Source organism: Aythya marila, assembly GCF_965140915.1.
Source record: "Aythya marila genome assembly, chromosome: 21".
NCBI classification, from domain to species: Eukaryota; Metazoa; Chordata; class Aves; order Anseriformes; family Anatidae; genus Aythya; species Aythya marila.
Genome location: NC_139062.1, coordinates 3,818,275 through 3,846,042, shown reverse-complemented (window position 1 = coordinate 3,846,042; position 27,768 = coordinate 3,818,275). Strand labels below are relative to the sequence as shown.

The 27,768-nt window shown below is 41.5% G+C and overlaps 1 protein-coding gene across 1 annotated transcript; it reads left to right on the top strand.

The window, feature by feature from the left end:
• The first annotated feature begins 117 nt into the window (after positions 1-117).
• Positions 118-26,432, top strand: SSU72 (SSU72 homolog, RNA polymerase II CTD phosphatase). Its single transcript, XM_082777029.1, has 5 exons — positions 118-277; positions 6,799-6,942; positions 22,312-22,451; positions 24,146-24,264; positions 25,309-26,432. Exons 1-5 carry the CDS (start codon positions 198-200, stop codon positions 25,408-25,410), a joined length of 585 nt encoding a protein of 194 aa, XP_082633155.1. The 5' UTR covers positions 118-197; the 3' UTR covers positions 25,411-26,432.
• The last annotated feature ends 1,336 nt before the right edge of the window (positions 26,433-27,768 follow it).

Here is a 27,768-nt window from a genome sequence, read left to right as displayed (position 1 = left end):
GTTAAACACAACTCCGGGTCCTATAAACCGCACACCCCCCCCACACACACTCCGCCATGCCCTCCTCCCTGTGGCAGCCGCCGGCCCCACCCGGTGACACGCTCGGGCCCCGCCCCCCGCCGCGCTGCGGCCGCCATTTTGTGCGAGGAGCCAGCGACGGGGCCGGGGCCGGGCCGGGCCGAGCCGCTCTTACCACCATGCCGTCCTCGCCGCTCCGTGTGGCCGTCGTGTGCTCCAGCAACCAGAACCGCAGCATGGAGGCGCACAACATCCTCAGGTAACCGGGGCCAGCCCGCCCGCCTCCTTCTCTGCGGGCCCGAGGCCGTGTGGGGCCCGCACCGGTCGGCGCCACAGCGGAGCTCCACGTCCCAGCGCTGCGAAACGCGGCCGGCAGCCCCCCGGGGCTCGGTGTTTTAACGCCCGACTGCCTCTTTTTAACGTTGTTTTATTATTTTTTTTTTAAATAACGAGCACTGACAGGGAGCGCTTTCCCCTTTGCGGGAGCACCGGGGGAAGTATTGGGTTAAATGGTGTTGGGTTCGGGGCGTGAAGGGGTGCTGAGGCTGTGAGGGAGCCTTTATGCAGCCCTGCAAGTGGTTCCAGCTTTGCTGGAGGCTGAGGGAAGACGAGGGAGGGAGGCGGTGACACGGCAGGGACCAGATCTGCCGGGAGCCGTGGGCCTGAAGCCTCCCAGGGCACCGTGCTAAAGTCTTGTTTTTCGGTTAAAATCAGGCAAAGTCAGCATCCACGTGAGGTGAGGCACGTCACTAGCACAGCGAGTCAAACAACCAAGTGAAAATCGTGCTTTACGTTTTAATTAAAACAGAGGAAAAGACGTAAAAGGGCTAAATAATAGCAACATCTGGTCTGGCAGCCATCTTACTGGAAGCGTCTGGTGCAGAGAACGCCTCAACTTGGCGTCAGCCCAAACCTGAGGTGTTCCCCCAAAAACCATGGGACCAGGACGTGTTTTGAGCTGGGGTGGGGAAGGGCTGCTGCTTTTCTGCGGGTTTTCTGCTGGTAATAACGCTGGAGCTGAGCGTTAGCCAAAACCGGAGCGCTTGGGGGGTGGGGATTAAATTTACTTCTAATATCCAGCTTTTTTTTTTCTTCCCCTCTGTTTTTGCAGAAGAAATAAATCACTTCCGTTGTGGCTGATGTTCTTTTTGAAAGTCTCTTCTCCCTTTACGATTTTATTTAGGAAAAAAAAAATAGTTATTTTGTAAAGGCTTGTAAGCAGTAGCATCCTGTGTCATTAGGAACAACAACTATAGTGTAACTGGCAAAATAGAGCTGAACTGCTGATGCTGTTCGAAAGATATAACTAGTCCCTGCAAGGAGAAAGATTGCTTGCCTGTAAACTTCAGAAAACAGTTTGCGTTGGATCAGAGCTGGTCCATTTTGCCAGGCTGTCCTGCTGTATGTTGCACTGTGCTTTGGAAAAAAACAACACGTGACCAAAAGAGGAAAAACAGTCCGGAAGAAATGTTTAAAGCGTAGAAAGTGAGGCATTATAACTTCAAAGTATTTTTTTAAAAGAATTATGAAACTCGAAAGGGCACAAATGCTACGGAGCCACAGGTGACTGTTTGAAAACAAAAGTCTGGAGTCCAGCCATCGGTGTTGGAACATCTATGTCAGCATCCATAAACAAAGTTTTGCAATGTGTGCCTCTAGATAGTGGTAGGCTTTTTTTCTTGAAAATATTTATGCTAGGAAACGTATCGAAATAAAAATATTTTTGATATCACAGATTTTTTTTTAGTGTTTATAATGTTGTAGGTCAGGTGTCAGAATTAACTTCTCTAGTCCACTCGCTGTTCTCATGAACTACAGGTTTCGTTTAAGTCAAGTCTTTCTTGTTAAATATCCTCAGTAATTGTGCTTATTTCAGCCTTCAATGTATAGACAAAAATACCTGTAAGGCAAGCTTATTTCACTTCCCAAATGTTAGGCCTACTGAATGCCTACTAAAACTTGAACTTAACTAATTCTACTTCCTTCTACAACAAAAAGATTCTTACAGAAATACCTGAATTTAAACTCCTGATGCATTTGTGTATTTACATATATATTTAGCTGTCTATATAGCACATCTAGATGAAATGATGATTAACATGGTAGGCTCTTGGACACACAGTCTATCACTTCTTGCTTTTATGTTCCCTTTCAGTTGTTTATCCTGTCTAACTCATGAAATTATGAAGTGGTTTAAACAGAGTCTCATATTTTAATATACTTTCATTTTACGTTATCCTGCTGTTCTATTCTTGAACATGAGGAAAAAAATTCAGTACATATTTTGTATACTTCAGCATTCTTTTTGACTTAACCAGATAATAAGAATTATTTTTTTTTTCCTTTTAAATTGCAGTGGCTCATTCCAAAGGGCTTGCACCACTTTGACTTGGCAACCTAAATTTCTTACTCATCCTTCCTGTGCCTGGTATCTCCGTGCTGCCACTTGTGCCTCTGGAAGGCCAATGTTTGATTGTTCACAATACAACAAAGATATAATGACATCTGACCAGCATTATCTTGCTTCAGCACTAGTTTATTTGCTTTATAGTGTTTTTCTGTGTTTTTTTTTTTTTTGTGTTTTTGTTTTTTGTTTTTTTAATGACCAGTTTCTAAATATTTTTGTTACTGTTCTAATCTCTCAACAGAAGTCCTTGAAGCTTGTTGGTAGAATATAGCTACCATCACCAATGAGGTATTAAAGCAAAGGGAAAAGAGGCAAGGCAGAGGACTATGCAGAGAGATGCAATCCTTCCTTAAAAGCTATCAAACTGGGTTTCTCTAGGTCAGATCTTACCCATCCTACCCTTCTTGCTTTTACAAACAGGACTTGCACTGAGGTCCTTTTTTAGGATACATAGATTTAGGCCCTGTCTCTCCTTGAAACACTGAAAGGGAAGGTGGAAGGGTTACACTTGCTGACAAGCCCTGCTACACAGCCACTTCAACATATCCATTCCTGTAGGTTTATTTGGCCTTTAAGAGGAAATTATCCTTTCAAATTCTTCCAGTGTTTAGCAGGTTCTCTAGCAACTTTGTATTTTCAGGCTTTTATGGTACAGACATCCTATCTCAGCCTCCTCAGTTCCTTCTCTGGTCCTGTTCTGGTAATGCAGACTTGTTGGGTATTTGTGTTCCCCTTTGTTTTAGGAAACTGAGTGTGCTAAGAACTTGGGGATGTGAACATGAGATATCTTGGTGACAATTAAAGCTTAAAAATTGAAACCCCAGTAGCCAAAGCTGAAGCTTCACGTGAAGGTTATGATTTGTATTTCAACACTGACGAAGTAAAAGAACTTAAGTTACACCCTTGCAGTTTACTTAAGTAGCTCAGTCGTAACTTCTCTGCTGACATCTGTCAGCAGCTAACTGCTGCCAAAGGGGTATTGAAACCTGCGCTGCTTAATTTAAGAAATCTGGAATTGTCTTATTAAGTCCTTAAGAAAGGAAGAAGTGTTTTTAACGTAGCACTTTCATCTGACAGCTTACCACTGATAACTAAATTACACGTTGCAGTGCAATAAGTTAATATTTTGAAGATTTTTGTAATCAAAATCAGTTAACAATGCTTTCATTCCCGCTGTTTAAGTGTGTGATTTTTTTTTTTTAATTGGTAGAATGGCATAAGATATTTTTGAAGTGATGTAGGAGGAGGGCACTGCTAATTATTCTCTTGCTACATGTTGTGGAAGGTTTGTATTAAAACTAATTTGTCCCCTGAGAAACTTTACTGCTACTGCCTGCAGTGGTACTGCAGTTTTTTGCAATCACTTTCAGTATTTAGTATTCAAGATCACCGAGTTAGTATATTATAATTTTCTTACCCTTTACTCCTTATGGTAAAGATGAAGTCACTTTTTCCATTTTCTGGGTAGTTTTTCTAGGCTAAGGCTCTTAGATATACATTGTCTCATAGAAAATACTCCTTGTGAAAAGGCTGTGCCACAGAAGAGCAGATATTTGACTCACTAAACTGGATCTGCCCAGCTCCTTAACAAAAGCAGGCTCTGTTGACCAGTCCCATCCCCCACTGCTGCAAGGAGTCTGGTGAAACATCTTCCAAGTATTTCCTCACAGTACACCTGATGCATAACTCACGTAAAAAACTGCCTTGGCAGCTGCTGATGTCAAAGCATGAAATTGCCCCAGGTGAGGCGTGCGTGCCAGCTGCTCAAGGAAGTTCCTTTCAGTGGGTCATGGGCGTCAAACCACAAATTTTTGGTGTGTGAAACTGCAGCAAACGCTTCTGTGTTGATCTATGTGAAATTACACAAACTTTGGGGATGTTTCTCACAGCTGGAGGTGGGCTTTCTAATGTGCGTGACCTAACCAGACCTATTTCAGAGAATAAAACTAAAGTAAAAATAAAAATTTAGGAGGAAAGCATAGAAGAAAATACTTTTTCCGTTGTAGCATTACTGCTTTGTGGGAGAGGAAGAAAGAAGATGGGAAGTGCGAGGTGCTGAAGTTTGCTATTCTTTATTAGGTGTTCCCAAACTACTTTGCCAAAATAGCTTCAAGTAGTAGACATTAGGCAGGGAAGAAGAAGGATGAGATATCTGGAAGATCAAATTGAAAAAATGAACAATTTAGGCACTACAGTTTTGTCCGTAAGTGTTATGATTCTTTGTGCCCAGCAGAGGCAGTAGAGTAAAAACACAGGGCTGGAAGGATGGCAGGGAAAATAAACACGAGTGCAGTTATGAGTCACTTTTGTGGAAGGAATTGTACTTTAAGACAAACAAGCAATTTGAATGGGTGTCTCCTACTGGATTCTCCTGCTGTTTTGTGTGCAAAGACCAAGGAGTTAAGGTGTGAGTCGGCATTTGCTCAAAATGGGTACCTGGGACCCTTGCAGTGGCTCGCAGCCTTCTGGTCACCCTTCTCCCAAGGCTGCAGATGTCTTGGTTTTCTTTAATTCAGACTCAGATAAATCATTGGAGATGCAGGTGTGGGCCCTTTTTTAAAACAAAACAACAAAAAAACATAATCCATGATCATGACATGTTTCAGAAGCTGTACTATAATTCTCAAGTCAAATATTTCAGCCTTCTGGCTAAAAGTGACTGTTCTACTATTTGTAGCTTTGACCATTAGACCACCAGAAAGCAATCTACTCTGGGTTAGCTGACAAAATGTATTGCAATTCTTATTATTAAGGATTTACTGAAATTTAATCCAGTGTATTTAGGTTAACTAGAAAAAAACAAAGGTGTTGCCCCTGAAGACAGACAGGTTTTTGCCTCCTTTTTAAAAATTTTAATAATTAAACAAGTAGTTCTTCCTAAGAATGGGATGAAGCTATTCCGGGCTTACCCAAAAGTTTTAGATGCAAGCTAGCAGAGTGTGTGTTCCGCTTCTGTAAAAGCAATTGCACAGCAAGATTTTTTCAGCCCACTTGAGGGAAATGCCGAGCACCCAAATACTTGTACTGTGCTAGTTAAATCACAGCAGAGGTTTGGCAACGTAATGAGGGGAATCAAATAGTTAACCCAGCAACTTGAGCAGAACAAGTGATGACCAGTTGGTATTGTTACTTCCTTATAACAAGACAAAAATGTCTCTGCGTGTATTGTATTGCCCAAGAGTGAACACAACACGTTACAGATCCAAAATATCTGAAAGCACAACAGAAACCCAATGTCTGAAGCACTGCATACAGTAATTCTAAGAAAAAATAATATAAAATGTAGGCAGCCTTTCAGAAACTGTTCACGAGTCTTAATTGTAACCGCAAGGAAATGTGTGCTCTGGGTTTCTGCCCCAAGGTTTTCCACTAACAAGTGAGGATTTTCTTAAGCAAGACTTGCCTGGTGAATCTCATGACACAGATAACATCGTTGTCTGCATCACATTTCCTCTAGTAGAAAAATACTTTTGGAAGAAAATTGTCCTTCAGATGAGACAGAGCTGAAAATAAGTTGTCTTGGAAATCCAATCTAACTTTTTTTTTTTTCTTTCATTGGTTATTTATTTCTCCTTGCACTTTGCATTGATTCTGTGCTATGCTAGTGGAATACTCTTGGGTACTTTTTCTTAACTATGAAACAACTAGCAGGTTATAGAGGAGTTGGCAGTGAGTTGGAGTCTGCTTTGTCATGCACTAAAGCAGTACCCCTCAAGTCCATGCCAGTCGCCTTTCTCCATGTTCAGATGATCAAGTTCTGAAAAAGAACGAAAGGGATGGTTGTCAGTATAGAATATGCCTGGGACGTCTTTTCTCTCGGTATTAGGTAAATCGCAGGTCTTTCAAAGCGTGTTTGGTGACCCTCTCAGAGCGAAGTTTTAGCTATATTTATTTGACTTTGTTAAAAACCTTCAAGATGTGTGAGGGCTCTATTCCTTTTGGCTATAATCTCATCGGAGTATTTCTTTTTTGTGATGGTCTGAGGCCCAGTGGCTTTGCCTCTCTGTTTTAATGTGCATCTGGGGAGGAGGAAAGGAGAAAAAGCTTGAAAATCATTGCATCGTTCCTGTTAGCTTTTCTAGCAATGCCAGGTACCAGAAAACAGTGTGTGATACTAGTTACCTGGTGTCAGAGGGAGGGTTTGTTTTGTGTGTGTGAAAGTTACGTGGGTTAAAAGCTGTGTGCTGCTGCTCTACAAATTTCTGTCTGCGACTCTTCTGCACTGTAAATCTAAGAACATTGTAACCTTAGTTTAACTGTTAATTGAAAGATTTATTTGGACTGTTCGGTTGTGATTTGTCTGATTGCATTTTGTTGTTTAAAATCCATCCAGTCTAATTCCCTCTTCTCTCCCCTTCCCCACTGTCTTTCAGCAAACGAGGATTCAGTGTCCGATCCTTTGGAACAGGGACTCACGTGAAACTGCCAGGACCAGCACCGGACAAGCCAAATGTTTATGATTTCAAAACAACATATGATCAGATGTACAATGATCTGCTTAGGAAAGACAAAGAACTGTATCCCTGTGGCATGGCCTTTTTAAAAAAATCCAATGTGGTTCTCCTTGAAAGGTGTAATTCATTATTTGGCATTATGCATTAGGAACACATAGTTGCTTGACTGGCAAACTTAAAACGTTTTAAGTTCACAGCAGGTTCTTTATTTACAAAGGGCCTCTAATGCTCCCTTGTAAATTGCTATTGAGTTACAATGCACGCATTCAGAATGCTCTTTTGAAGTCTGTTAACACGTTTACCTCTTGATTGAAAGCACATTAATCCTATCACAGATTGTCCGTTAACCTCCACTGCACTGTGGGTCATACTTTCCCAGTGCAAAGACTGTTCCTGATAACGGATATGACAACAGCTGCCACCTCAAGATTAAAATTGTATTTAGCTCAGACAAACTGACAGGTAAGGTTTACAGTATACTTTCTCTGGGAGAGAGGATACCTTTCATTAAAGAACTCACTCTTCTCACTGAGAGCTTCTTGATACCTGATTTGAGCAGTGCACCAAAAAAATGCGCATAGTATATTTTAAAGGAAGGACATAGGAAAGCACAATAACAGAATTAATCCTGGAGAGCAGAGGTGATCACAGTTATGCACACTACTTAGCTCGACATCATTCATGATTCTGCATGATTTTAGAACATCTGTATTTAAGGTTGATTTTTCATTCTTTAAGAAAACCCACTTTTTTTTTGAAAAATGAGGGAACTCGTTCTAGATACTTCTTTCTCAGGAAGGGATCTGATTTTTTTTTTTTTTTCTTTTTAAATGTTAAACGCGAAAGAGAGAATTTACCCTAAAAAAAGATACTCAGTATATAATTCAGTAAGAATTTCTTCTTAAAAATAGAGAACCCTTTAAAATGAAGTATACCAGAAATAAGTCATAATTTGTCACAGAGCAGTTTTTGCACTCTTTAGTGGCAGATTTTTCATAATAGAGGTGATGGGCATGCAAACATCGCCTGCTCTAGGGGGTGGGGACCTGCTCTTCTGAAGGGCTTTGGGTGTAATTGATGGGGGAAACAAGGCAATGTGTTGTTCATATGATTTAGCTTGTCCCGTTTCCTAGCCGTGCATTCATCAGCTCAGTGGAGATGACTGTCACCTAGAGCTGTTCCACATGATTGGAAAGTATCTTGGTGAGAACTGTCAGCTTGTTCCCATATTCCAGTGATGGGACACATCCATTGCGGCCTCAGCTGGGAGTGATTTCCTTCCTCCAGTTCTGTAGGCCAGCAGGGATCCAATGCATTTTGGAAACCAGATACTCAGTGAAGTTGTGGCTGCAAGTGACTTGGCACATTTTCTGTTGACCAGCCAAGGAAATGACCTCTTGTTTCAGAAGGCTTTAGTCTCAACCAGAAACAAGCTTCTGCAGTGATGGACGTCAATGAGAGCAAGGTAAAAAATGAGAGTGAAAAGTAGTCACTTAAAAAAGGAGGGAGAGCAGAACTATCAAAAACACTCCGCAGAACCTAAAAGCACCTTCATTGCTGTTAATTAGAGAAATACAGAGCACAGGCTCACATACCTTGAAGGCGTATGGTGAATTTCAGAAGCACAGGGATAAGGGACTGATGGAGCCAGGCAGACGTCCACACTCAGTTGAGTACCCACTGTGGTGGTTACAGTACGTACAAAATGAAAGTCCAGAGCAGTTTAAGTTTAGTAGCTAAAACAAGTATCCCCTTCTACCCTTGCATTTTTAGAACATTGCATTTAAATTCCCTGAGCCCTGATAGAGGGCTGCAACAAAACTACTTAAAGCTGTTCTGAGTGTAGGTTTTGGGTGCTTCTTAAAAATACTACTTTTCTTCCTAGGAGAACAGTAGAGGGTTCTGCTACTAATGTGAGACAGGGCCAGTGTCTGGGGTAGTTCCGTAGGATTATGTGTGGATAGTATTGTTACAGTACCTTGAATTTGCATGTGCAAATGGACATCTCAAAAATAGGCCAGTATAATTACTTGCCACGGACAGCCGTGTGAAGGGATTTAAGGACTTGGCTCTAATTATATAATTGTGACTTGAGAGACCAAAAAAAAAAAAAAAAAAAGGAAAATTGGTGAGTTTGCAATCAAGTGAAATCAGTAAGATGAAATTTTTCAAAAAGCCATATTACAAAAGCAATTGCTGTTGCATGTTTGCCCAGGGATAGGAACTGCTCAAATAGAAACTTGACCAAAATTTGACAGCAGCCGCTCCCAAATTCTTTATTAACTAACTCCGTGATTGACTGTTTCTTTCCTTTTCTCAACACTGACTTATCTGTGACCCTTAGATGGAAGAAACCTAGTTATTTCCAAAGATACGTATTTATTTTTAATTAGGATTTCTGGGCAGCATACCTCTGCTTCACAACTGTGGCCTGCTACTCAGTTTCCTACTTTTTTTCTTGTCTTTTAATTTAACCTGCTTGCTAAAGATGTAGATAGGATTCCAGTTTTAGCTCCTTAGTTATGTGATATCAAATAAGGAGAAAAAAATAGGATCAAGACAGTACTAAAGGTTTGCTTCAGGCAGAAAGGAAGATGTTTCAGAAATGAACAAAAGCTGGGTTGGTGCATCTTAGTTAAAGGTACAAGCATTCTATTCTGAGAAAAATAATAGAGATATTGTGATTGACTGAGATATAATTTTTCTTTTTTAACTCCATAGGCTGGATAGCCATGCTTTTTTGTGTGCTGTTGCTGATGTGTTTTCTGTTCTGTTTATAGTACCCATCGCATTCAGAACAAGTGGAAATAATTTGTATTGTCATACAAACCACTCTGCCAGCAAATATTTATGGCATTGTGGTCTCCCTGTGGCTGACCCTTATCCCTGGTTTATTCCACAGTTCTTCATCTGTCTTGCTCTCTGCTGTTTTAATGGGTAAGATGCGTTGTGCTAGAATGTCAGTAGAGGAAAATGTGGAGGCTTTGGAGTAAGCATGGGCAGTCCTGAATGGGGGAAAAAATCAGAAAAAGTCTGAAGCGGATTCTAGCACGCATGAGATCTTCACAAGGTTCAGATGAACAAAGCTGAAATACTAATTTCCTGACAGAAGAGGAGGAAGACCAACAGAAGGGTATTACCGAACTCAATCGGTGTCTCTGTAGGACTGTACAGGAGCAGGGTTCTGTGCCTTGCCCAAAATGTTTCAGTCCCACTTGAGATGCTATCTCCTGTGCCTTCAAAGAGGAATAAACAAAGAAAGAGGACCGTGACTAGCTGACAAGAGGGGCATCCGGGAGCGGTGAGGATATACTGAGCAATATTTTTTTTCTCTGGGGTGTGGCAATGAAGTAAGATCCTGACTAAAGTCTTAGTCAGACATTACCAGGCTTTTCCTGCAGGAAGAACTGGATCTTCTCTCTTGAAGTGAAATACAGCTTCACAGGACAGTGTTGTAGTACTGAAAGTCATCTTGTCTGGGAGGTTTCTTCTCTCCCTTAATGCCAGTACTGAAAGAAGGGAAGCAGTTCTCTAAGTATGCAGCCAGTCCAGGCTGCCTTTTCACAGTTAGGTGTGGCATATCGTGCTCAGGAAGATAACAGAGTCCATTCGTTACAGCCTTGACCTTAGCTCTTTAGAATTTCTGCATTTGCCTAGTCAGGTTCTGGAGAATTCTTGTTCTTGAGATTTTTTTATTTTTTTTTTAATACTTGGAAAAGTCTTATTTTGTCCGGTAATACTCTGGTTTTTAGTTATTCAATGGCTGCATGCTGTACGTGTGTTACTACTAGGGTATTAATTTCAGCCACTCACAAGTGGGAAGTTTGTAGCTTGAAAAATAGCTGGAGGACCTGTGCGTCAGCATTGGCAGGGTTAGCAAGCTCTACGTGGGAAGGTAGCGCTCAGAGAGGGCTTAGTCTGGGATTGGAGTTGGTCTTCAGCTTCCCCCAGTGTACTTGACGAGGGGCTTGTTGGAAACACTGGGGATCCTTCCTGTGAGTTGTAGCAGGAGCTTCAGAGTAAATCATAAAAAGCCCCTTAGCTTTCAGTAGTCTGTAAAGTTTTTATTTTTAATGCTCTTTGTGCATTAATTGTACGTTAGTTGGGATGCACGGTTCACACCTTCAGATGTACGTGCCTTAAGGAGAACAGCAGGAATCAGCAAAATGTAGAAGCTGCCTAAAGGAATTAAAGGCATCAGCTGTAACTATGCTGCAAGAGAGCCAGTGCAGAGGTTTGGCATTGTAAAGCTTAAACATCTTGGGCACTTGCTGCATGGAAGCAGCTACTTAACAAATTCAAAGCAAACTGATTTTTGTACAACAGGAATATATTGCTGAGTTGTAAAGGTGGAATAGCACTAAAACAAACCTGTAGAAGCAAAGAGCAAATTATCATGGATTTAAGGGGTAAGTTTAAGAGTTTGGGTGCTCTTGCAAAACACTAGCTGCATGTTCTTGGATGATGATGGATGGCTGATGCACTTAAAAGTTGCTGCTCTTCCTTACCTAAGATAGCTTGATTTCCTTCTTGCACCCTGAAAAGCAAAACTAGTTCTTGTTTTTCAACATGTAAATAATCTTGCAATTTAAATGGTACATGGCTGTCAAATAGTTGACATCCCATGAAGTTCTGAATTTATTCTTACCTTTAATTTCTTTCATTTTTAGAGCTCGAATTAATGTCTGCTTTTTCAGGGAAAGAAGCATAAGCTGGGAATAGATGATTGTAGTGCAGCGGTACCAGGAGTAAGATCCTTTTTGTGTGAAATGAGGTCATAGCACTTTGCCTGTTGGTTTTCTCATTAACAAAGCAAGTAGAACCAGATTATAGCTGCCATAAGAAATTTGCAATGAAAATGAAAGGTGCAGCACAGAATGGCAAAGGAGGCAGTAATTTTCCTTTTCCAATATGTCATCAAAATCAGTTTCAGGTCTGGCTGCTTGGGTTGTCATTTGCTGAAAAGATTTGGGACTTCGTAAATTCTGTTCCTTCTGATTTCTGGTTTATATCCAAGCTGTATTTTCCAGCCTTGCTGTTAATGCTCTGGTGTTGTGTGGTGAAGAGCTGTGATTCTGATGTCCAGAGCATTCATGGCCTGAAGAAGTGGAGAAAAGTTGCTGGAAGAAAAGCTGCCGGTGACAGGAATAGCTTGCTCTAATGCTTGTCCATTCTCTTTTGAATATTGTTTGTTTGTTGCAGAGACTTCTGCCACTTAGAGCAAAGGTCTAGAATCCGTAATAACTGAGCAATAATTCCTGATATTTCTGGATCAATGAACTGTCCTAATTTATGGAGAATTTATAATGGCACCGCTTTTCAGAGGCTGTACAAAGCAACCTTGAGTTGCTTAACGGGGGAAGTTACCATGGGCACGCAGGAGGACTCCTGACCTCTGCATCATGCTTGTTGAGGCCACACATAGCTCACCGGTGCTGATTCCTTTTTTCAAGAATAACTTAAATTCCATTTCAGGTAAGCTCTTCACGCCTATATTTCTTTTCTGTTTTCATTTGGTTTTCTTCCTGGATTTGGAGCTGATAAACAGCTGTCAGCTGCCGTTCTGAACTGGATTCCTGTGGTCAGTGGGCTAGTTGCTGTATGGCTGAAATCATGGCCTGTTGCATGGCAAGCTTCTCAACGAGCGTAAGTCTCATTTTCTTTCTTAACATCCTTCAAAGTACTTCAAGTACAAAATACTTAGTGAAACGGAAAGGATGAGGATGGGAAGCAGTGCTTAAGCTGGATTTGAAGAATCTAAGAGGCGTTTCTGCAACTGTACCCTTTTGACCACAAGCTGAGCTCCAATCCCTTGTTCTCCATGAAGGATCTTAAGACAAAAACACAAAATCACAAACCTTTGAAGGGCAGCAGTTTTCAGTATTGCTTAGTTTGGCTTCTGAAGAAACTGCTGTTAATTTTGGTTTCATCCACATCAAAAAGGAAATATTATTTGAAACTATTATACATGCAAACAATCTAAATACTTGTTTAGATATACTTCCCTCTGTGTTTGAAGTTCTAGGACATAGGAGAAACGATGGATACCAGTCTAATAGGAAACATTTCTCAGCACGTAAAACTTCCTCTGCCTGTCTTCTAGCTAGAATCTTCAGGTTTATTTCCTTATCCAGCATTAGTTCTGAACAGATCATCCAGAGCATCCTGGCTGAGGCTGACGAGTGTTTCAAAATCCATATAGCATTGGAGTCATTTTCCTTGACAGTTTCAGTCATAATGTATGGCCTCTGCTAATGAATGTAAGCATTTTAAGTCTGTTGAGTGTTCTTGGAAGTAAAGGTGAGATTTGAATCTGAGATATCACATCTTTGAATGGACATGGAAACCAGGGCTAATTGAAGGTGTAGGTCCCTACCACTTGCTGGCCTCCTGAGCGCACCGTGCGTGACTGGCATCACTTAGATATGATTTGCCCCATAAGCAGATGGAATTTTTCTCCCAGTGTGCTGGCCCTGCTACTTCTGTTATCACACAGGAATGCAGCAAGGCATTCGTATTGTTTGCTCTTCCTATAGCCAGTGTCTTAGCACAGGCTTTCTTTGTTCTTAACTCCCTATGAAGATGGTAGTCTTATTGTTATTTAAACTTAGCCACGTATAAAAAGTTGCTGCTTCTGCTCTTGGGCACTGGCTTAAATCCCACTCAGTCCTTTTGCTCTGTGTAGTTGATGAACCTTACCAGCTGCCTGCCCAGAAAAACTAGCATAGCTTTGCTTGGTCCTAACTCGGCTGCTTCATCCAGGACAGAAGTGGTGGCAGGCTGCTGTTTCCTGACTAGAAGAAGTTATTTCAGATGAATGCAACGCTTACTGTCGATGTAAGGAATGCTTATACAGTCTTTGTTCTTCATACTGCTTCCAGAACATTCTCCATCTTCAGGGGAGTGCCTGTAACTTCTTCAACCAGTGGTAGTAGTTGGAAGACAGTAAAATTCCTGTGCCTGACTTCTGGGATGTTCGTGGCGTTTTTCTTGGATATGCGGGCAGATAGTTAAAATATTCAACAGAAGAACTGAAGGCATATTTCCATTGCTCTGTCTTCAGTGCAGAACAACATTTGCAAACAAGTTAATCCCCGTTCTTGCTCTTTACTCTTACCTTGTGTAACTAAAGGTGTGGACAACTTTGCCAGAGCATTTTATCTTGCAGGGTTTTCTGCTTAATCTTGGTGTCTGCCACCTCTTCAGATGGTGGAGACTCTAAGTGTACATCACATCTATTTCCATTTAGGCCAAGTTAGCATTCTCTTCCCAGCATGGGTTATTACTCTAGCCCCAAGTTTAGCAGCTCTGTCTAGTTGAATCACAGCTTTTACCTTTGCTGAACCACCGAGAAACTTGGAGCCAACCCAACAGCTGAAGTTACAGAAGAGGGGAGAAGAAAAGCTTAGTCCTAGCGTTGTTGCTGCCCAGTGACAGAATTGACAGTGTGAATCCCTTGGGGATCTGGAGTGAGAACAGACTTGAGGACTTACTGCAAGAAGTGTTTCTCCAAGGAACACAAGCTGTGTGTGTGTGAGCTTTGCAAAACCAGTTGTTAATCAGGCTGTGGATCAACCACGTTCCCCTGTACTTCAGTGTCCTCTTGGCAGTGTTGTGCCAGGGAACCCCCACTGGATCTCATCCGGCATGTTCCTTGTTCTGCGTGCTGCTGTTTAAAAGCGGCCCTGCTGTCTTTATGAATACATTCTCAGCTTTCCCAAATAAGTGAAGCAAAATAGTTTAATTTACATAAGATTTTCAATATTTGTTTTGCTTTATCTGAGTTCCAACTATAACTCTAGTTGAAAATTAACTTTGAATTCTACAGTACGGAGTAGTATAACAATGGAAACTAATTTGAGGACAGTTGTTGCAGACCCTCTTTCTCTGAGACATGCACCGGAATAACTGATATTTTTCTCACAAATCTTTTTGCCTGCACAGCTACTTCAGTATACTTCCTGCTTCGCCACGTCTCCTGATGTTCATCTTTTGAAATCTGGCACTTGTTTCTAAGCCTGAGAGGAGCATCCAAAGGAACGTGCAATACATAAGTACCCTCTGGGATTTTTCTTTAGCTTGCCTGCTGGTCCTGCTGTTGATTTCAGTAATCCTTTGTTACCTGTCCCTGCCACCTGGTGGACCTGCTAGCAGTTTGAGGTATCTTGCTGAGGTGACAGACGCTCTTTTAGATTCTTGCAATTGAAATTAACCTCCACGTGGAATACTCATGGAATGCAGGACATAGCCGAGTGTTTGGCATGGTCAAAAATGCCACATCTTTGAAGTCATCTTGTGTTCTGTCTTTGATATTCTTGTCTTTCTGATAGTCCCCCCAGTATGTCTATCATATCCCTCCTCCAGCTCTTTGGACTTTACCTTTGCTTCCTTCCTTTTCCCTTTCGACAGCTTATTTCTGTCCAGTTTCATCCTCAAATGAGGTTTCAGCTTTTCAGCACTGACAAGTCACTGTCTGGCACTTGAGCTGTAGGCTAAACTAAAGATCTTGGCTTCTCTCAGAGAAGTGTGGGCATGCAGCCCTCAGCTTTGGGGCTCGACCAGACTTAGGGAATGAGCATGCCGAGCCTGTTGGTTACGGACCAACCGCTGTGAGCTTGCTCAGCTGGATTTTATTTGTAGCTTACAGCTTATAAATGCTACGTTGTTGGCTTTAGCAGTAAAAAGCAAGTGACATTTCATATTCGGTCCTTTGCAAGTCATTAACGCAGGCACAAACATCACCAGAAATGTTACTTGACCCAACTTGGTAGTTTTGTGATATTTTAGGATGTCATATTTTCAGCGTTAGGACTGTAAGTTGCACAGTACCACAAAGGACTTGTGAACAATCTCCAATTTGTACTAAAAATGCACAGTTTTCATTCCAAATGAAAGGCAAATCATGCTCCAGATACAGAACATAGACGGTTCTTGCAGCGATAACCACAGCTGCCTGGAAAGCAGAAATCGTAGCGCTGGTGCCCTTTTTAGTGTTGTATTCCCTGCAAAAGGAAGTGATACTGCAGGTGGAAGAAGGGCGGGCAGTTGTTCCCCAGCAGCATTTCTCCCAGTGGGATGAAGCACAAGGTATGTTCTGTTTACAATCCAGTTACTGGTAATTAAATTAAGATTATATAGAAAAAGAGACTTGCAAATTTCATTCGAGCTAGCGTTTGAGACTTACTCTGCTCCACTGCTATTTTTCACAAAGAAGAATTGCAGTGTTTGAGGATGGTGACAGCTGCATTAAAATGAATAATTGGCATGTCAGATTTGTTGACGATGTAGAAGCTTTGGGCGTCAGCCATTACTTTAAAGATGATTTTTTCCTGAAGAGCGTGTATGCATTTTAGCAAATTGAATTTACCTAATTATGTTTAATAGATTGGTCTCTATTTTAGATGACTATCTAATTAATTTATATACTCCAAAGTTTTCAGCTTCATTTTCAGTTTCATGTAGAAGTTAAGATGAAACTTCCTGAATACTTCAGTCAGTAAGAGATCAGGGTTCTTTTCATCCATACAAGGTTTTAATTTAAGTCCATGTATTGAGCATCTCATCTCAAATAGTCATCTGCAGACAAGGTGTCTTGATGCGACCTGGTTGGTTGCCCTTATAGGGCAGATAGGGATATTCCAAAGGATTTTTTTTCATGAGGTTGGAAGAATTAGAACAACTGGGCAGCAGACGCAGTGGATTCCTTTTCATTGATTATTAGGGAAGACTTTTTGCCTTGATGACCTGAGATTTAGATGTTTACTTACAACCTTCTAGACCTGCGTGGTTAAATTCATCCAAGCTTCCTCTTACGGTATGAGAAATATTTCTTGAAAGTCAGTTGTCCGCTTGCAGTGATTGCCACCACAAGAACTCAGCCCTATTCAGCAACGGTAAGAAATGAAACGAGCCTTTGTCTTAAAACACCCCATAATGTGCTGAAACATCTTAGTGTGAAGACCTAGGCATGACATTTAATTTTGTTGCTCATGCTTCTTAAAAGGTGTTTGGTACCCAGGTGATAATTCACAGTTCTGAAATGCACATTCCTTACAAACATGCAACGTAGGTGGCCTGAGATGATCATTCCTGTCTGTCCTTGTCTGAATATCACGCTCTGAGGCTGAACTGCTGCTGAAGTTTCCCTGCTGAATTAGTAGGTCCTTCTGACTCCAGCTGGACACTGAGCTCTGCAAAACAGTTTAATGGAAGACAGAACTCATCTGGCTGTGTCCATCTCTGATTCAGCCCATTCTGTTCTCCTGAATTTCTCATTCAGAATATTGCGGTCTTGTTTTACCTCAAAACGGAGATGTTAAGTGGAGGCCCCATCATCATAGGTACTGGGAGGGGGGGAAGCAAAAAAAAAAAACAATTTGCCAATAATTGGATTTATTCCCATTGAAGCTGATAGCTGTTCTTGATTCTTAATGCTCTGAGAAAAGAAGCATCGATCTTGTGCTCTGGCAGACACCGAATGTGTCCTCTGTTGTGCAGTGTCCCTTTTTCAACCTTTTACTGTCTGATCTTTGGATTTATCAAAACTTCCTGTTTTTCCTTTGCTAATCTGTTGCTTTTTTTTTTTTTTGTCAGCCTCGAGTGCAGGCTCTCTAAACATAGTCCACAGTAATTTCCGTGCAGTCTAGTTGCTTTCTGTACCCTGTATCTCGCTTTGTGCTCTAACAAGAGTATCTGTTTTTATTTAATGCAAATAAAACTTTTTTACATTATTTTCTATAAGCTTGTTTGGTGGTTTTAAAAAAGTTGAAGCTGTAGCCAGTACTTTATAATAATCTTATTTCTGAGGTTTCTTTCCTCTTGCTGTCCTCTTGTGGTTCTACCTGGGAAGTGTATTTAGTCACCATAAAAAATTGCTGTCTGGAAGCGATAGCAGGTCCAAGCTGGGTTAGGTGTGATGTGTTGATGGCTTTTCATATTTAATGGGGGGAGAAAATTATTGTTAACGAAAAGTCAAATCTGATGCATTAAGTTATTTCAATACAGATGATTCATTACTCTTTCAGGTGCTGGCAGTCCATTTAAACCTTGACGTATCAGGGGAATTAATCCCAATATCTAGTTCTTCAGGGAATATGCCATATTTTATTCAAGAACTAATTTAAAGAAAATACTGTCCTGTCTACTCTGCAGAGAAGGTCCATGACGTTTCATTGTAAAGAAGAGAATGCCTAGACTCCCTTTAATTCTTCACGGACAGACATACAAGATTTTCTAAAGACCATCTTGAGTTTCCTATCAAGTTAGCTTCCTAAATAGATCTTGGAATAACTGCATTTCTCAAAGATGCCTGTGCAGAGGAATAACTACATTATTCACATGCATGGATATGGTGAGATAGCACTAACATCTGAATCACTTAACTACACCCCAAGTGATACTTCTGGGACTTCGTGAGCATATTCAGTGCAGCTTTAACACTTAACAAACACACAGACCAACCCTGGGAAGCCTACTTAGGGGAGAGTGCAGTTATGTAAGAGCCTAAAGCTTCCTTTCCCCCTCACTTTTCTCTTAAGCTTCATTGTACCTGAATGCAATAACATCTAGCATCCATGGGAGATTTTTTTGCCACTGTTGTTCAACTTTAAGATGTTTTGCCCTGCTGACCTCCAGCATAGGCAGTCATTGTACAATTTTAAGGAGAAGATCTTGAAGCTCCATGTGTGTATTTTTCCCCTATTTTTTAAAATGGATTTCTAACAATAGTACTTCTGAAATTACAGAGAAAAATACCTTTCAGGCTTGTAAAGATCCAATTTCCTAACATAAACCATCAGTCTACGTTATATTGAATCTTGCAGTCAGGTAACCATCAAAAACGTTGCCAAACTATTCAATTGCACAAGAAACCCCATCAGTAAAACTGGAAGCTGGGCATGTGTGAAGGCAGTGGGTATCTTAGTGTGGGAGTGGTGTATGTAACAGTGGAAAATAATATTGTCACAGGGGAATCTTCTCTTAATTTTAACCTCAGTATAGGTTTTATCACATAGTGGAAAAATTGTAGTTTGGGAGGGTGAGAACTAGGAACTGAACTAATCATAATCAAAGTGTGAAGATAATTGTGAGACTATTAAACAAGAAAACGCTTCTGCTCTCCAGGATTATCTGCTTTATTCTGTGGATGTTCTTCCGTACCCCACTTTCACTTAACGAAAGCTCCTATTCACAGCTTTTAGCAAGATTTACTCAGACTTGCCAAGTGCACCTATCGAGGAATTATTTGGGAAGGACAGTGCGACAGTGGAAGGTGGGAAAATAGAATCATATAAAATGGCCTGGGTTGGAAGGGACCTCACAGATCATCTAGTTTCAACCCCCCCCCTGCAAATACAGAACTAAAAGTCTACTTGCTGGAAATGTTCTTTTGAATATTACTAGTAATTAAGGAAAATACCTAGTTTCTTTTCTATATTGATATATATGGTAGTGTTCCACAGCTAGAAGTACAGTTTGGGTCCTGAGTGAGCAGCTGACTGATGAACTGGGTGGGAAAGGATGGGCAGAGACCTACCCAGGAGGGTGGGAGGAGGCACTTCTGCTGTCCGTGACAGGGGGATTTTAATTTTGGGTGGCAGGAACTGTGAAAGATTTAGGGAATTGTTCTAAACACGTTTATATGTTTTGTATATATACTCACCAATACATTATTATGGGATATCCTAAAGGAAATGGAGGGAACACCATAGAGGTAGTGGGGTCTAGCCATCTGCAAGAGTGAGCAGCAATGCTCTGCATGGCAAAAGGCAATCTGCGTTGCAACATCTTTATATCAAATTTTTCTAGTTTTCTAGGAGTGATTTGTCACATACAAATTTCATTACTTTGTGGATCCATTAGCATAGTTATTCCAATAAAGTTAGTGTCTCAATTAGACTCATTGCAAAAACGTGATATTTGCTGATGGTTTGCAGTAGGTGATGACCCCTTAGTTACCTAAATGTCTTATTTTATATATATATATATTTTTTTATATATATATATATATATTTATATAAATGTCTTAACTTTCTGAGCAGGGTAGGGGTAAGGTTGCTGTGGCCAGACAACAGCACTGAAAGCCAGGAGAGTTTTGTGAGTACCTTGTGAAGAAGGGACTGCTGAGAAGGGACAGCAGAGGTGCAGAGAATAGGAAGCATGGGATTGAAATCTGCTGGAATGAGATCGAAGTCTGACTTGAGCGGTTGAACATCTGGCAGTAAAGACCTTTAATAAGCTGTAATATCTCTTGAGTTCACCTGAGCTCATGATGAGAACAAATCTGGGCTAAGATTCTGCATTGAAAACCGTCCTGCAGCTCGGGGCAGCTTGCTGACAGGATGGCACGCTGGCTTTATCCAGGTGAAAAAGAGATTTTATACAACCAAGTATGAAAGCAGCCTGAATCTTAACCATTTATTTCAGTCTCCTTTTATAGGCACATAGACCCTCGAAAAGATGTAGCTGTAAGTTGGCAGCGGAAAGCTTGTGTGAAGCAGAAAGCTCGACTGTGTGGGTTTTTGGAATATGCGCAATTCTGTCTCCGTGCTCAGGAAGGCTAGGGGACAGATGCCAGCAACGTCCCTCCTAGAAATGGAGGGAAAAAAAAAAAAAAAAGAACCAGGAGAAGTGTGTAGGGTGTTGTGAATTTTTCCTCCAACCGCATGATGTGGAAATGGAGATGAGAGAGCCCAGAAGGGGCTCGCTGTCAAACTCCAAACCGAGCAGTGCAGCGAGATGTTTACAAGGGTTCTGAAAATGGCTGTTACACTCGTTTTCATGCTTTGCACATCACCAGAGGTCTGGCATAGCGGATTTTCTCCGAGCATGACAGACCCAAGGAGATTTTACAGGGATGCTCTGAAGATGTGGGCTGTGGTGTACACGAGCTGCTTCAGATAGCTTTGGGCTATAAAGCTCAGTTCTTTAGTTACACGGGGAGAAGTCTTTTGGGAAGGAAGGATGGTAAAAGATTTGGGAGAGCCCTGAAAAAAAGACACAGTACAAGTCAGTTGACTGACTGATAGTGTTGCTTATATATATATTTGTGATGAAGTATCATTCAATTTGTAATTCAAAATGGAAATTTTCTGCAGTCGAGCAGCTAGTGGGATGCTGCAGCTACATGAGAACTGAATATTTTTCCCATATAAGGTCTCTTACTTGGGTAGAAAGAATTTAGATTTTAATATAGCTTAAAAACTTAGAGTTAAAAGTTCTGGAGGCTGTTGGCTTGAACGCTCTTCAAGAACACCTTGGAGCACATAGATGAGCGGGCATAGACCCGAGCAAGAGAACTGGGGATACTGGGGGCAACTGGGATACTGGGGGCAACTGGAAAAAGGTAGACAGAACATTGCCAGCCTCTTGTTACGAGATCAGGACTGTACTGTGAAAAGAATGAAGACAACCTGCCAAGTGTGTGACCTTTTCAAAATGGAAATAAGCCAAGATGGTACCTTACATACTATTAATGATGGATTTTTTTTTTTTCTGCTCAGAATCCTTCTGTTATCTCAAGAAATTATAGACTGTTACCCTTACTGCTATTTTAATTTAAAAACATGTACTCAGATGGCTAAAAATAGCCGGTGCTTCAAAGCAAGGAAGAGATGCATCAATTTCCATGCTCTTTTAATTCAAACCTTCCCCGGTATTCCTAATCTGCCCATAAAACTGTCTTCAGGAGGAGTTTGCTATTAATGAACCGAGCAGATGTATGCGAGCGTGCTCCTGATGAAACCGTGGATCCCAGACAGCTGAGAGGACAGGGTTAGTGTGGGCAGGGGATTAGTGAATCCTGTCTGAAAGGGGGATGTGGGCTGTAAATTTGGGTCTCAAAGCTACTGTACTGGCGTAAATTGAGCTACCAAGCAGCATAACGGATCTGTTTCACTCGGTGACTGAAGTGCTGGCAGCAGTAACGTCAGTGGTTTTCTTCACTCCTGTTTCTGGCTGGGGATATTCTGAAGGGGTGGTGCCCCACTGGTTTATTTAATTTCCTTTGGAGGCTCAGTTGTATAAACCTGAGGTCAGGTTGCAGCTTCCAGGCACCGGGAGCCCCGTCTAACTTCCAGGACAGAGGGTAGGGACTCAGGTGGATGCAGGGCACTTAGCAAACAGGACGTCTGTGTGCTCTAAGCATTATGGATAGAAAAGCAGTTACCCAAGGGAAGTTGTCCTTCGGAGGAACCCAGACCTGATGAGGGCCTTTTAAAGCTTTCTCTGCCATTGTACTACTGACAGTGAGATGTTTGAAAGCCAGTGATTGCCTAAATTGTCCTTCTGGGGGTCAAACAGGAATCTGTTCAGTGGTCATTGATCTTTGTATTTGCAAACAGCTTTTAAAGATACGGTAATAGTTTAACTTGTGTTGGTGATTTGCTCGGAAACGTGACTTTTCTTAAAGATACTTAACTCAAGCAACTTCAGATACACACAGAATGGGATTTTACATATGTTGGACAGAAATAAGAGAATCAAGCCACGACCAGAGAGATTCCAGAACTGCAAAGATGTTTTTGATTTGATTCTAACGTGTGAAGAAAGAGTCTATGATCAAGTAGTAGAAGGTAAGGACCTTGAGCTGATAAATTTGAGTTCTCTACCCCACACACCCATATCCCTAAAGACCTTCACAGATCTGGCAACAGCTCTGGCTGCTGTTGCTGGAGCACCAGCAGGGAGAGGAGCTCCCAGTGCATTGACATGGGCTGTACGTAGCAGAGAAGTGCCAGCTGAGTACATATTTCTCAAAGATGCTAGCTCTGGCAGCTACGCAGGATGTGTAGGTATAGCAATTTGAAATTGCTATAACAAGCATTTGGAGAAACTCAAGTACATGTTTGCTTTTTTTTTTTTTATTATTATTTTTTTTATCACTATGGGTTGATGGAGAACCAGCCTAAGCTGTCTTCTCTGTGCAGCTTCCTTTCACTGAGGAATACTTCCTGTGCCCTACCAAGCAGTTTGCCCATAATAAATACTTCCTATGAAGCCGGAGAAGCTATTCTTGAACATGATTAGCTCTCTGCTAACGTGCTACAGCTTGGCCCTTAAATGAGTCAGTGAGATACGCCAGAATCTCCTGTTGTGCATTGGCTGTTCTGCATGGTCACAAATAACGCCTGGCAAGCTGATGGGAGCTCACAGAGTCATGGGGTTTCAGTTCCTGGGCTGGCACCCTGCTGCTGGAAATGCTGGATGCAGGCTTATGTGAGATTTGGGGTGTTTCCTTTACATTCAGAGACCAGCAAACAGCATTATATACATAATGTAAAAGGCCATTGCTTACCTTTTCAGTTCTCAGTGGTCACGTCACACGCACAAACATTTGAGTTTCTGCAAGCTGAGCAATTAAGGAGCAATTAAGGGCTCTGAATGTCTAACTGAAGTGTTTGAAACGTATCAGTAAGTTTTGAGAGCGGCTGCCCTGCAAGTTGAATGGATGGTTCCTCAGTCAGTTCAGTGTGTTTCCCATGGAAAACAACCTTCACCCTGTTTTATGAGTGTTCTGAGTTGTGAGGATATGAGGCGAAGGGCAGCCACTTGCTAGCTTTCTGCTTGTGCCTCCCTCACGTTATGATAATTGGGCAATTACAAGAAGCATTAAAGAAAGCTCGAGTGCTACCAAATGGCTCTTGGTTAGAAAGGTGAAACTTTAAATTGGAGTCTTCAGCAGGCTTTGCCAAGCTAAACTTGCAGAGCAGAATTAATAAAGAGCAACTCGTAGCTTAAAAAAGTGAGCGTAATAGGAAGGTTTTGTTAGAGAGGCATAACAATAATACATGTGTGTATTAATAGGAAAAGGATGCTTTTTTTTTTCCTTTTCCACCCATAAATGCAGCAAGTTAAAGCTAGAATTTTCTAAAATAACTGGCAGTGCTTAACTTCGAGGAGTTCACCTTGCAGTGTAATTTTCAATGTTTTGATGCACAGTGCTTCCTAAAAAACAGGCAATTAAAACCATCCAGGTGAGGAAGCCTAAAATCGTTCTCGACTTTTGAAAATCTTGGGTTTTTAAAGACTGCCAGCCGAAGGTGACCAGTAACTGTTCTTGACCAAGGCTAGTAAACCATCACAGCCCTTCCACAAAATTGAATTCTTTTGTTTCCCAAATCCACCTTCCCCTTCTGAAAAGAGGGACTATACTATTCAGTGGTTCTGTGAATACAGAAAATAATAAACAGTTTTCTGAGGAATACTGTGTAAAACCTGATATCATTCCACCCAAAATTTTGCTGTTGTGTGTTTTGTTTCCAACTAGATTTAAATTCCAGAGAGCAGGAGACGTGTCAGCCAGTACATGTGATCAATGTGGACATTCAGGATAACCATGAGGAGGCAACCCTGGGTGCTTTCCTTATCTGTGAGCTCTGCCAGTGTGTAAGTAGAGAGGGTTCATTTGGGACCTAGCTGACTGCAGGGGGCTCGGGGGTTGTTTAGCTCTCCTTAAAGGCGCTGCATATTGCAGAAATTGTTTCAGGTAAAACCCATCTCAACAGAATTAAGTTTCCAAATTCTTGTGGTTGTTTCTGGAGCTGTTGTGAAACTGGAATGGAGTTCATGATCTCCAAAGTAGACTGTGTGTGTCCAAAACTAATGAGTTGTTAGCTGCCATGAAAAGCAGCATCACAAAGCACTTCACGTAAGCATTACACTTGTTGAGCCCATCCTCAAAATATTTGTTTATAGCACAAATGTCTCTTTCAAAGGCAGTTGTAATATGTGGGATTTCAACATCAGAGTTGCATTCTGAATCACGGTATACTTGAGAAGCATCCTGTGTAGGTGTATTTCATAGTACCACCCTGTTGTGTGTATGATGTGGAAAAAAATCTGGTGCCTTCTGTCTTCCACCTTCAATGTTCTTGGCCCTAACCCTTGAAATAATGCTGAAATAAGCTGAGCTTAAAACAGTTGACGTAACCGTCAAGAGAACAGAAAGGCTCTGTGTCCTTTCACAACGTGCAAGCTGATTAGCTCACCTATTCCAGTGTGGCAACAGACTTTTATTTTACTCCAGACTGTGCGATCTATTCTGGTCCCGAATACTTGCATCCTTTCCAGATCCAAAAATCCTAAGAGGGTTCAAGGGACTTGAATTATAGCCATCTGTTCAGTGTGCTTGCAACTATTCTAAAGCTTCCATTTGTTATCTAGTGAGGATGGATGTTGCCTACTCAACAAAGTACTAGTTCAGTGCCAGTTCAGTGGGTTGGAGAAGGAAGGATGTGCAGATGAACACGATGCAGAATATATGAACGTTTGGGAATGCTGGGAATCTCAATAAAACACCCAGTGCTGCACGGCTTGGTACAGCCTGCTGATTTAGGCTTCACAGTAAGCCAAAAACACTGAATCGTTACTGTTCTCTAAACTGCATCGTATCCTTGGAGTCCAGTTACTTAGTGTTTTTTTCTCTTTTAGATACAGCACACAGAAGACATGGAAAATGAAATAGATGAGCTGTTACAGGAATTCGAAGAGAAAAGTGGAAGGACTTTTCTTCATACTGTCTGCTTTTATTAAAGCACATCTGTCTCTTAGGCCTTAATACAAATGAGAGAAGCATGTGTTTAAAGTTCTGATTATACTGTATTTTCCTGGAAAAAGAATATTGATTTTTTTTTTTCTTTTTTGTTAAAGACTCCTTTTCAATTTTTTTCTTTTTGTTTTGTTTGTTTCATTTCAGGTATTCTGTCACAGGTAGGCAGAGATACTGGTTGAATTGTACATATGAAATGATTAAAAGTATACACAAAGGCCACCTATTTAAAAATGCAAATCAAGATTTTCTTTAAATCCTACTTAAATTGTTAGAAGTGGGTTTTTAATTATAAAGAGAATGTTTCTTGAATATAAGTTTATAATGTATTTTTCCAGCTTACAAATTTATTTTATTTCAGTTGTGCTTTTTTTTTATTTTAATGTGACAGAATGGCTGAACTATGTGAAGATATGAATGGAACAATGAAAAATGACTATCTGTATATTATTAGATATAAAATTGGAAGCATCCAATAAAAATAAAACCCTGCAAGTTTGTCTGTTTTCAAAATAGAAGCTAATTGTGACTGCTCTGGTGAGGTAAGACGCAAAGTATCTGAAGTAGCACAGGAATGCTCATTCATCCAACTTGTCTTGGAGAGGGTGTTGACAGCAGGAAGATGCCGGTGGGAATCGAAGACTTGGACTCTGTCCCTTGTTCAGAGAGGCTGCGTCTGTGGGCAACTCATAGTGATTTTTGAGCCTGTGTTGAACCAAAGTGAACTGCTTTCTCTACATGAATTAGGGCAATGCCAGTAAATCTTCTCGCATCTCAATTGCTTTGGAATTATCATACGTGAGATTGAAATAAGACTGTGAGGCTGTAACTGTAGCAGCCGGGGCCCAATTGTGTGTATGTCTCCTCTAAGGAAGAGGGGGAGAAATGGCAAAGTTAATAGAAATGGTTGCAAGCTTTCTGTTAACTGAAATATCTTTTGAATGGAAATATTCTCTGCACATACAGCAATAATAAACATGTTTGTCACAGCTCACAATCCAGAAAATGAGTATGTATATACAAACAGAGCGCAAGCTCAGCCTTCTTTGTTCAGAGTGATAGAAATTAAGAGCATCGAGTTAAAAGTGAAAACAAAGTGAATTATTAGACATTCTAAAGGTGAATGGTAATGTGCTGCCGTTTAAAGGCAGGAGTAGATCTTAAAACCTGTTAAAGGAGCTGGTGAAGGCGTTGCAGCGAATGAGGGCTGTGTGTTCTTTAGTACTTTGATAAGTGGAGACAACTTTTTAAATGTGCTAGAAGTGAAGTGGCACGAAACGGAGTTTGAACTGGCTTCTCTCTCATTCTCCTGCTGACCTTTGGCATCTCAGAAGAATTTTTCTTAAATGTGCTGATTTCCCTATGCCCAAAGCTAATGCTCGGTGCTTTTTCTGAATTTAGGGTGATGTTACCAGCTAGCAGGCAGCTTTAGGGGCGTGTGTGGTTAGGCCTACAGCAATCCCACCTAACCTCTTTCAGTGAACACACTCACGTGTATTAAAAGGCATCTGTGCCACACCTGAAGGCTGCAAGTCCCTATCTGAAAGCCTTTGCAGTTGCAAATCAGTTGCCTGTTGATCCAGGCCCCCAGAGGCACCCAACACCTCGCTGCTCAGGTGGAGTGGGGTTGGAGGAGGTTTCAGCTCCCTTGTGGGGAAACCGAGACCTCTGCCAGCTCAATCTGGGTCCTGGCCAGTGTCCAAATGGGTCATCGCGTCACCTGCGGGGTCCAGGAATGCTTCATGTCCCCAAAATACCCACGTTCTTCTTGGGTTAAAAATACCTAGAGCAGAACTCCTGCGGAGAGTGAATGAAGAGATCAGAGCGATCAGGGGCTGGGGAGCTGGAGCAGCAGCTGCGGTGAGGTGTGCAGTGCAGGGTTTGTGATTGGCCTGGCCTGGCCCATTTTGGTGCTGGAGACTCTATCTGAAGGATTTCATTCAGCGTCCTCTGCTTCTGTTCATTTGTCTGCTACCAGAGCTCGTTACCATGGGGATTCTCACAGCCCCAGGAAGAGGAGAATTCGGTAAGGATTGAGCAGCTTCACTTGATCCCTTTAAAAAGGTATTTCAAGCAAGGACAGTACCGAGTGTTTTGAGGAGAGTCCTTCCCTGCGCAGCATCAGGACTGAAGCCTTTACCCCGTGGCAAGGTGAAACCGAGAGCACGTCTGGAAACGGTTTTGATCTGCGACTGCATCCATCCTAAACAGAGCTCTGTTATTTCACAACAAGGCAATAAAACACCGAACGGGGTGATTTTTACACTGTGTTGTGTGCATATGCAGATTTACAGAGGTGTCCTTTTTGTTAGGCAACGATTATGCTTTGCACATGCTGTCTG